This window comes from Ctenopharyngodon idella, chromosome 5, assembly GCF_019924925.1.
Source record: "Ctenopharyngodon idella isolate HZGC_01 chromosome 5, HZGC01, whole genome shotgun sequence".
Taxonomy (NCBI): Eukaryota; Metazoa; Chordata; class Actinopteri; order Cypriniformes; family Xenocyprididae; genus Ctenopharyngodon; species Ctenopharyngodon idella.
The window spans coordinates 7523874-7535901 of NC_067224.1; the positions used below are offsets into that span (position 1 = coordinate 7523874).

The 12028-nt window shown below is 37.3% G+C and overlaps 1 protein-coding gene across 1 annotated transcript in view; it reads right to left on the minus strand.

The window, feature by feature from the left end:
* Window positions 1-1078: 1078 nt before the first annotated feature.
* rabep1 (rabaptin, RAB GTPase binding effector protein 1) overlaps window positions 1079-12028 on the minus strand; it is a 33956-nt gene continuing 23006 nt past the window's right edge. The window contains exons 15-18 of the mRNA XM_051893212.1: window positions 8875-8930; window positions 8134-8232; window positions 7758-7874; window positions 1079-3962 (exon numbers count right to left, since the gene is read on the minus strand). Coding sequence (XP_051749172.1) covers window positions 3861-3962; window positions 7758-7874; window positions 8134-8232; window positions 8875-8930 — 374 coding nt within the window. The 3' untranslated portion in view covers window positions 1079-3860. The remainder of the gene's footprint in view (window positions 3963-7757; window positions 7875-8133; window positions 8233-8874; window positions 8931-12028) is intronic.

Sequence of the window (12028 nt, forward strand, 5' to 3'; positions counted from 1 at the left end):
AGAGTTCTTCATTAAACTCATAAAAGACAAAAGTATTACGGTATGTTCTAACCAAACAAATGCCACAATTTGAATTTATCGAGTCCTCAAAGCAGAAATGAGAGAGAAACACCCATAAACACCTCATACATGGCAGTTCACAAGTATAAGGGGCTTTCTTTGCCATAAATGCTTGGATATGATGCCTATGTCTCCTTTGATTAAAAATAATGGCTAGTGCAGCGGCTGGGATATACGTAAACCTACCAACATCCGTTGGCATGATTTTTGAAATGACTTATCGCGAGAGGAAAAAAGACGTTTCCGTCTCATAACATCGGTTAATGGAAACTCGCAATTTCGCAATAGTTTATCGATATTTAGAAAATATCGCAAAAGTTTTGTGCAAATCTGTAATGGAAACGCGGCTTATGAGGCAAGGTTTTACCTTTGGAAACCCATTTCCACCACATTTAAAAAAAAAAAAAAAAATGGGTAAATCGTAACAGAAGATGAACTTGACTAATCAAAATTATGAGATGAGAGAAAAATCACTGACAAAAAGTTAAAATTATGACTTAAGACAAAATTGGGATACTAAGTCAATTATGAGGCCAGTCGGAATTGTGAGATAGCCAATTGACAAATTAAAATTAACAGTCACAATTATGTCAACTATGAGGTATAAAATAGAAATTATAAAAGTGAATTGACCCAAAGCATAGTCAATTGACAAAATTTCAACTTTGTCATAATTATGACTGTCAATTTCGACTTATAATTGACTCGTCTCATAATTCCGACTGTCAATTTTGTTCCACAACTTTGACGTGTCATGACTTTTTCAACTTTTGTTTTCTATTTTTTTTCTTATACTGTCAATTGATGTCTTTCATAATTTTGACTTTTTTCCTCGAAGTCACAATTATAATTTTGTCATAATTAGGATTCACCAAGGTATGAGTCTTAATTCTTATTTGGCCAAAACGTAAACAAATGTGTAACAAAGTCTTACACGTTATACATGTTCACATGAGATTTATGTGGTCTTTACTAACCTTGCGAATTGAATCAACTACAGACTAGAACCACACAAAACTTGTTTCAATTTGTTTTATTATATAGATATATACAGGGATATGTACACAGTACAGTATATAAATTTGCAAGGGCTTCTGCATTTGCAACACAGCATGCAAAAAAACAGAAATATAACTCTTGTTATTGTGAATGCATCTGAACTATCACTCTTCACAGACCCATCAGAAATGACTGTCATGAATTATAAATGATACTGACTGGAAAAACAAAAACAACAAACAAAATCATTAAAAATGGTAGTTTCCTAGCCCCCAAATTTGTTATTAGAGTTCCAACAGTGTCTTCTAAAGAAAAATGTAGTTCCTAAAATATTCTGACGTCAAAACTACACTGAAGTGAAACGCTTCTGTTGCTCTAGTGAAACATGAAACCACTGAAGGAGCAACTTCATTACGTGTGTTTGCAACGTGAAGACAGCACAGGACGTGTGAGCGTTATGAAGTGAAACTGACAGGTAATAAAATGAACACCACCACAACACACATGGTCTTAATATAATGCACATATTCACACAGAAGAGCATCATCATCAGTCCACGTACAGATCACAACAGCAGCACTGGTCATACTATAGTAGAGTTCTGTGTACTCAGATGGAGTTGGTAAAGTGGCTTTGCTCAGGAAACTTTGAATTCATAGTATTTATCAATTAAAAAAAGGTGCACATTTTAACACATGGACTGAATTAGTTCTTCAATTGTCATTGTCAAATACCACTGATAACAGTCTCTTAATTACAAAATTAGCAGACAATGTTCAACGTGCAGGTACAAGGCTTTTGACTTGGATTTAGTCCAATTGTCAGCCAATTTTTATTTTCAAGCAATGGCCATTTTTAAAATCAACAGACTTTTTGTTAAAGGGTTAGTTCACCCAAAAATGAAAATTCTGTAATCTTTACTCACCCTCTTATCGTTCCAAACCCGTAAGACTTTCGTTTATCTTCAGAACATGATCTTTTTATTGAAATCAGAGCTTTGTCTCTCCATTGAGAGAATACGCAACTACCACTTTCGAGCCCCAGAAAGGTAGTCAAGACATCATTAATCCATGTTACTCCAGTGGTTTAACCGCACTTTTATGAAGCAACACAAGTCCTTAATTTGAGCAAAAACATAATTTACCACTTTATTTACAAAATATTAATCTCAATCGCGTTCACAAGAGCACCATGCGTGTTGTTGACACAAGAGCAGTTGTTTTTGCGTGAATGCGTTGTTTTTTTGTAAATTATGTTTTTTTGGGCAAACTAAGCACTCGTTTGCTTCATAAAATTGAGGTTAAACCACTGGAGTCACATGGATTACTTCAATGATATCTTTACTACCTTTCTGGGGTTTGAAAGTAGTAGTTGCGTAGCTGTCAATGGAGGGACAGAAAGTTATCAGATTTCATCAAAAAGATCTTCATTTGTGTTCTGAAGATGAACGAAAGTCTTACAGGTTTGGAACGACATGAGGGTGAGTAATTAATGACAGAATTTTCATTTTTGGGTGAATTAACCCTTTAAATTCTACAGTCTGAAATAAAATACAGTTTATTACTATTATTATTATTAATAAAAAAAAAAAAATTGAGTTTCCTGTAGTTGAGTTACATCGTCTCACATCCATTGTTTAAAAGAAAACAGCAGCCAAAAAAAATGATTTAAAACCATTAGCCCTTTCCATGTTCTTTTCAATTTGATTTAAACCATCCAAATATGCTGCTTTGGGTATTTAAGGTCAACATGATCAACTTTGGTTCTATACAAAATTCTGTTTACGCTGCACGTAGGACATACATATTGTACCCCTTGAAGTGGTACACAAAACACAGGATTCAGTTTAAGACGCCCCTTAGTTGCACAGGGCATCACAGTGACTGTAAATCATTAGCATAGTGTGCTTTCATTAATACAAAGACAGCAGAATGATGGGTAACCACCTTCTAAAACAGTGCTGTTGCCTTGACGCAAATTAAATCGATTATCAGACCAAATGTAAACTGTAAATATCATCAGATGTGTCTGCAATATCCTTCAGAAAGAAAGCAAAAACACAAGGAAAAATTTGCAAAAACATCAGTCCGTTCCAACAAAAGCAGTAACATTAAACAAAGTTTGTCAAATTGTTAGGAAGTAAAAGAAGAGATTTGGAGAATCTCCTAAAACGGACGTTGAGGATAAAACTATACGACACAGCCAGTGAAATGATTGGTGGATGAGGAAAGAAACGGCGTCGCTTGTGAAAACGTAGGAGGCGGGTCGAGACGGGAATCAAAGTCTTGCGTATTAACTTAACTAATGCAATATACACACATAATCTGTATACAACTATGTACAAAACACTTCAGGAGCGTCCGTTTCCTTCATAGGTCACTGCTGCTAGTTCAGCAGACGGAAAGACGGAAGAGAAGTAGAGCAGTATCAGAGGAAAGAGGGAAGAGACGGGAACTTTGGTAGGGTCAGGGAACGGGAGAGTCACATTAGTTGATTATCCATTTTCTCATTTCCTGAACTGAATGAGGAACAAAAAATGCTCTCATTGAAAGCTCCTCATGGCATTACAAGACACAAACCCTTCGCTCGAACAGAGACGGGAGTCTTTTTGTGCTCTTGCGAACGCATGTACAAGCTGGACAGATAGCAGTAGTAGGTATCAGTAGTGTTTCTCCAAGACCTGCAAGCTCAAGTCTTCCTCACTTGATGGAGTCGGGCCGAAAATCTGAGGTACAGGTGGAGCGTGTATGAGAGTGCATGTGTTTATATGTGCACGATGGAGTCGTGAGGAGGAAGTGACATCATGTCTCTGGAAGCTGGCTGATGTCTGTAAGGTTGGTGTCGTTGAGGATGGCACGGATCCGCTCTAATGAGTCCGCTTGCCGAATACGCTCCAATTGCACCTGCAGGAGAACAAAAGCATTGTATTTGCAGCCGCATGTGTGTGATGTGGTGTAACTACAACGCTCATAATTACAAACTGCGTTTCCATCCACTTAAAAAAATAATGTACACTACAGTTCAAAATTTTGGGGTCGGGTAAGGTTTTGCTTTAAAAAAAAAAAAAAAAAAAAAAAGTGCACTGCAGTTCAAAATGTTCTAGAGGTGTGACAAGATGGGGTTTTTTTTTTTTTTTACACAGTATTTTTAAGAACTCCTCAATGACAATATACCTGACTAGAAAAACAGTCATAATGAATGTCATTTCAGTTCTACTTTGAGTATGAGTTATCATATGTAGTAAAAGACAACAATACTCAAAAACTGTAAAAGGTTTTGCCACAAACTCAACTGACTGGCTTCTCTCCTGTATGATTTCATATGAGTCTCTTCAGACCTTAGAACTGTACATGATTTATGAGCTTCTATAACTTTTGACCTCCTAACTGAACTCCTTTCCACAAATTGATCATAGAAATAAAAAAATAAAATAAAAAAAAATTATTATATTATATATATATATATATATATATATATATATATATATATATATATATATATATATATATATATATATATAAAAATGAATATGAAAAAAATGAAAAATGATTAATTTTCTTTTAGCCTTAAGGCCTGTACACACTGGGACAAATATGACTAAACAAAGGGCGCCAATGTGAGTGTGCACACTGACGCGAAAGACGGCAGGCGTAAAAGCTTCATTTAAAAAATAAAAAAAAAAACGCCTCGGGTTCATTTTTTGGTTTGACGCGCTGCATTAAAAACTGACCGACCAATGAAACTGGCACTTTTGTTCACGTGCCTGGAGCTGCTGAAGTTACAGTAAAACACGACTTGGTGGTGCTCAAGCACAAAACGGTCTTGCCGAGCAGACATTGATAACAAGACAACGAAGGCCCTGTCCCAAATGGCACCCTAAACACTCACGGCCTTCCTACGAGTCCGCACTTTTGTGACGTAACGTCGCTTTGACTGTCGGGAAGAAGTCTGCCGCTGAGCTCGCACCAGTGTGGGCTCAGCAAAAGTGCGCATCGAGGGCGCAAATCGGCCGCAAAGGGGGCGCTCGCGAGCACCCTTCTGAAGCCCAAAATTGACAAATGGGACACCCTACAGTCTCGTGCACTTAACTGACACGTGCACGCGGCAGCCATTATAAGTCCACAAGACCGAAAGTGCATAGAAGTGTGCCATTTGGGACAGGGCCGAAGAGTAAGTAGACAAGGAAGTAGACGAGGAAGACCCCTACAAACTATGGGTGCTCTGCCAGTTCTTGGCCACACCAATAGATGTGCCATTTTAAGTTTTTTCTCTTTTTCCTTTTACATTCAAGAAATACAGCTGAGAATGTCTATTTCATATGTTTATTTGCACTACCGTCATTGTGACTTATTTGCACTACTGTTTCTGACTACCGTCAGGTATATGCCATTTTATATCTATATTTTTATCTTCTTTAATTTTACTAATATCATAAATATGTTTATTTGCACTACCATTCAGCACAAGCGCCATATACTGTCAGGGAGTGAATTTGCACGTTCACTCTGCGCGTCGCCAGTGAAAATCGTTTGGGAATGAACACAAAGACGTGTCGAAAAACGTCTCGAAAAATGCTGGCGATAAGCACGCACGATAATCCTCCCGGTGTATACGAGGCTTTATTAAGTGCAAACAATAAGTGCAACCAAAATCAACATACTCTCTCAATCTTCAAAGTGCAAACAGAGACCAAATTTTTCATCAAGCATGTTGTATAACTAAGATATGGTTACAACTACACAGCCCAGCCTAAGAAAATTGGGAGATATTTGCACGCACCAGGGAGCCACTTTCAAAATGCGGGGTATTGAAATTGCATTTGAATGCGTGCTTGTGATCGAGCGTACTCTGTGAATAGGGAGCAGCGGTGCTGAGCGCGCATTCTACAAGATAAGACATTTGTCAGACGAATGTCTTGTGCGACGAATCCTCCGCCATAAATGGTTTTTATTTCTATAAAAAGCAAAATGACAGTAGAGGCGTAATGTAAACGTAGCAGTGGTATATTCTATCCTAATTTCACCCTCACACTCCGTCATGGCGATATTGCGAGACAGCTTTTCACCTCGGCGAGAAATCTTGTCACATTTTAATCTCGCAAGATTTTGTAACATGAGATCTTGTCACACCCCTAGTGTTTTCTATTTTAATACATTTTCAAATGTAATTTATTCCTACGAAACAAATCTGAATTTTCAGCATTATTACTCCAGTCTTCAGTGTCACATGATCCTTCAGAAACCATTCTAATATGCAGATTTGGTGCTCAGGTAACATTTCTTATTATTATCAATGCTGAAATCAGTTATTCTGCTTAATATTTTTATGGAAACCATGATGCATTTTTTTTTTCAGGATTATTTGATAAATAGCAAGCTCAAAAGAACAGCATTTATTTGAAACAGAAAACTTTTGTAACATTATGTCTTTATTGTTACTTTTGATTAAGTGAATGCTTCCTTGCTGAATAAAAGTAGTAAACTCTACAAATATCTTACTAACTCCAAACTTTTGAGCAGTTGTGTAAATAGATGAATCACGTTTCAAATTTACAAATAAACAGACACATTAAAAACTGTTTAATTCATGTTTAAAAGTGCAGTTAAAACTAAAAGAATAATGAATTAATAAACCACTTGTGAATTGGACAAATATATAGATAAAAACTATTTATGAATTTATTATTTAACAAAGTATCAATTCCTGTTTGAAATCTAATCACATTGACACCCCTAGTCCTCAAATTTTGGAATATTGCATGAAAAGTTTTGGAATTGATGGAAACAAAAATTGCATTAAAGAGGGCCTATTATGCTTTTTTACATTTTCAACTTTCTTTAGTGTGTAATGTTACGGTCTGAAAAAGGTTTGCAAAGTTACAAAGTCCAAACTCCAAAAGGGAGTTATTCTCTGTATCAGTAAGTACTGTTTCTGAACTTCCTGAAAAGCCTCGACTGTAGTCTTGAGTTTACTTTTGAGAAAGTAGACAACAAATTTCCTCATTTAAATAATTTCCACCAGGCATACGCAAAAAAGGGGGCGAGGCCTGGTTGAGTTGCGTTAGTAGTGTATTTAAACTTGTGGTCATGGTAAGCGATGTGACATTTCCAAAACAAATTCGAAGCAGTTGACCAATCACAACACACTGGTCCAGCTGACCAATCAGAGCACATTGTGCTTTTGGAAGGAGGGGCCTCATAGAGGCAGGAACTAAACGGGGTTGCGTTGCCCAAAAGCGTTGTAAGTCTAAGCTGATCGTAAAGACGATTGGTGGCAACTGTTCAACGATTTACTTAGGGTTACGATGCTTTTAGGAAACGCAGCCCAGAGCTTTACCGACAGACTGGGAAGAGAGGTGCTGCAACGATGTAAAATATGTGAAAAATAAGGTGTTTTTTGAACATTCAAGCATGAAAACCTATTCTAGTAGACCCTAAAAACAAAACTTTGTAAAAAAAAAAAAAAAAAAAAAAAAAAAAAAGCCTCTTTAAAACATGCACTCACTTGAGGTGGATACATTTTTTTTATTTAGTAAGACAACGCACAATTCCTAGATGTGCATTCAAAAATGTTTTGCCTCAAGTCATGTGATCGAATTACTCGCTAGGAGAAGAAAATGCAATGTTCTGGCCAAAGCTGCTATCATCTCCCAGAATGGTCGTCATCTCCTTCATGTTCTACTAATGAAATGTGTTTACCTGAAGGGTCTGGGACAGCTTGACGAAATCTCTCTGGACCTGCTCGCTGACATCTAGCTCTGTTTGAAGTCTCTGTGCCTTGTCTTTCTCTTCAAACACCTGAGTCTCCAAAGCACTCTACAACACACACATTTTTTAGGATTAATTTGACTGTTTATTTTATAATTCGTGCTTATATTAATTAATATAAACATGCCATCTTTTGTTTGTTGCAAATCTCTTTCTGAGAATCCTGCTTATCTGATCAACTGATTCATCACATGCACAGGAAGCGCTGAGTAGACTATGAACTTTTTTATGAGAAACATAACTCAAAGCTCAGCATGCAGAAGTCTAATGTTAAGGCAGGGCGCAGTGGTCAAATAAGAAATCATACCTTGCAGCCGAGGGCGTCTTTCAACTGTTCCTCCAGACTGTTCTTTAGGCCCTGGACTTTCTCCAGCATCTGTCTCTTCTCTGCCAAGCTGCTCTCCAGCTGTTGTAAAGATCAACAGATTGGTCAACAAGTACAGAGGCAACACAACAACCACTCAGTCTTCTTTAGTCCAAACCTTAAATCACTAAAACTTGTTTAGGTCATATTTCAACCCAAAATCAGTGCAAAATTTTTTAAAAAAAAAAATACAAAATGGAGAAATACTTTTTTACATTTCAATTTTGACAAATGACAAACCCCCTCACCCCCATATTATCTTATTACCTTATTATCTGTAACTAAAACTATTAAAAACATTTCTGTTAAAGGTGCAGTAAGCAATTTCTGAGAAACGCTGTTGGATCTGACCGAGCGCCAAAACACACTTGTAGCCAATCAGCAGTAAGGGGCGTATACACTCATTAGGTGGGAGACGCCTGTGTTGCATAGCATGCTCATGAATTGGGGACGGAGCTATCAAGATAGGGTGTGATCCTTTTGGGTAGGGGCGTTTGTTTTGGTGATTTCAAATATCAACAAGCGTTTCTCAGAAATGGCTTACTGCACCTTTAATTGAAATAAAGCTGAAATAGCTTTTGATTTTGGGATCAATTATAACTTGTACGTGTTCTTAACCAGTTTTGTGACATTCAAGCCGAAAGACAATAAAAATCATTAGTATGCCTTGAACTTCTGCCCTACCTGTTCCTTCTCACTCTTCACTCGTTCCAGTTCCGTTTTCAAGCTGGAAAAAGATGCTATAGGATGGAAGAAAGACAACAACAGAACAGAAACACTGTCACATGCTGTTTCTGTGTTTTTTTATTAGTCAGAAACATGTAGTCAATGCATGGCCAGTTCTCATATGACAAGAGCACAAGTACAAGGCGAGCGTTCTCCTCAGTAACAAGAGGAATTATTTGCTCAAAGATCTGTGTGTTAGTGCTGCCTGAGCCAGAATGAAAATTGAAAAACTGTGACTTGACAATGAATGCTTGGCATACTGTATCTGCATTGGGTCACAAGCAGTAATAAGGTTGCCACTAAAGAGTGCTGGGGAGTAACTAACTAAAAGAGTGCCGATACTACATTTTTCAGAAGCATAAACAGCTGAGGTAAAACAATGTAGGATTTTCAATTACTTTAACAACCAACAAAGTGCTACAGTCTATGCTTAAAAGAACTGTGCGTAAAGCTTTCCAGCTAAGCAAGTTGAGGTAATAAATCGAACAACCTCTCCAAAATGCCCTCACTCTCTTAAGTTCTATTGAATTGAACTTGTAATCTATTAGTTAACCACATCTTTGCATAGAAAGTTGCTGCGCTGCATTTATTTGCAGACAAATATTTAGTAAAATACTGTCATTTATCACAATGTCTCAATGTCTACTGAAGACTTGAGCCGATATATGGTAATAAGATATATCACGATAATGAACAGGCACGATATTGTTATTGTGGGCACTTCAAAACTATGAATAATTCCTTATTATGAATTATTTTGAATTTTTAGAATGCATTCATGCGATCACAAATAAATGGCAGCAAGCGAATTAGTATGTGTACATGTACATTATTATTATGTTCTCTTTTTAAATGTAGTTTTCAGTCAGCTTCCCCCATGCTGGTGAAATGGTGGGGTTGTTTGATGTTGTACTATGGAGGCGTGTTAATGGCAGGTATCAGGGTAGCGCTGCGGGGCTACTTGGCTGACAGCGGAAACGCAGCTTAATTTTGGCCACTCGGCTCGAGGTCCGAGGCTGTTGGCCCCGCCCGGCACGTTGTTAGCTCTGGCTCGCCCTGGACCGACAGTGGAAAGCAGCTAATGTAAACAACAACACAGATGAGAAGCATGGCGGAACGAGTGAAGGAGACGGGCTGAATAAAAATGCACATTCACTCTCTGACAGTAGATGGCACTGATGGAACAGCAGAAATTCAGCTGTTACCCCGGTAACCCCCATAAACAAAAGCAGCTGTGCTACTTTCTGTTTCTGAACAGTATTTAAATGCCCACTGAAGTGCCTTGGAACGGACATTCAATGTGTTGACGTAATTTCCACTGAAACACAAAGACATGGCGGGACATACCGAACAACTCCTTTCCTTTTTTTAAATAGCCAATAGCATTTCGTTTACATCACAGCTTGGCCAGAGCCGTTGAGCACGGAAAACCTCAGTTTCCTTCTAATCTCAACTGTTTCTCCTACTAAACTCCTCCATATTGCTTTAAAATATAGCATTTTGTGCAGAATTCAAATGGGTCCGATACGTTTTGTGGTCTGCACCGACTCGTGCATATGATCCGCTCTGTGCTATCGTGTCTTTGGACCGGAGCAGACTGTGTGCGCTGCAGTTTGCGTGACACTAATGTGAAACCAGACTTCATTGGCCTCAATGGAAAGCATATTTACACTGTCTTAAGCCGGGCACACATTTAACAACTAGCTAAAACATTCTTAGACTGTGCTCAACACACAGCGATGGTTTCCTTTGACTGAAGCAGATTTAAATACTTACACACGGGATTTGAACACCAACTATAATCGCCGACTGAACGCAACTGGCTCTGACTGGACGTGTTTGAGCACGATCAGTCATAAGTATCAATTTACATTCATAATCTGCCTTACAATTGTTAAGTGTGTCCCCGGCTTTAATCGTTCCCTATCCCTATATAGTGCACCATGTGCCAGTCACCATATACGAAATAGTAAATGTGTGAAAAAGTGACCAATTTCAGCCACAGCTTCAGCGTCTATTTTATAATATAGGGGACAGAAAGCTTTAGATTCTAGAGAGCATTTGATTGGACAAAAAAAATCTGATGAGAATCTGAAGTGCAGGGTGATGTCAACAAAATCATTGATCCATATTGGCAGAAGTGAGAGACTAAGTTTTGAACACTTACATCTTCTAAATATGAATTTTGTCATTGTTTTGGAGCACACCAACTCAAGACAACAGTAAGGCTAACATATTCATACTAAAAGCCAAAAAACTTAAAATTTGATTTCATGGCGACTTCAAAAGTTTCAAACACCCATTCAGATGGCGTTAGGCCTACTTAAATACTTAAAGGATTAGTCCACTTTTAAATTAAAAGTTCCTGATAATTTACTCACCCCCATGTCATCTAAGATGTCCATGTCCTTCTTTCTTCAGGCGAAAAGAAATTAAGGTTTTTGAGGAAAACAGAAACCTATCGTTTCTCTAGACAAGACCCTTATTCCTCGTCTGGTATCGTTTAAAGCCCTTTGAAGCTCTCCGGAAACTGTAATTTTTACCTTCAACCGTTTGGAGACCACTGAAGTCCACTATATGGAGAAAAATCCTCTAATGTTTTCCTCAAAAACCTTCATTTCTTTTCGACTGAAGAAAGAAATACATAAACATCTTGGATGACATGGGGGTGAGTAAATTATCAGGAAATTTTAATTGGAAAGTGAACTAATCCTTTAAAGACTTGATAGGCTATTTATCAACTTAACCAGTTTTACATTTTAATTTGAATTAAAACATACACTAGCCTAGATATTGTTTGAAAATGTTCTGATGTTAAGATTTGTTAATTTATTAGTTAACATTAACAATAAAAACACTTCTAAATTATTTATTAATCTTAGTTAATGTTAATTTCAAATTTAAAATCCAAACATATATCTGTTGTATGGACCTGAACTAACATGAACCAACAATGAACAGCTGTATTTTTATTAACTAACATTAACAAAGAACAACAACTACTGTAACAAATGTAGATACTGCTTAGGATTAACTAACGTTAACTAATGGGGCCTCACTGTAAAATAGTTAAATATTGTTCTCTATAGTTCTTTTACACTTTAAACTTTTT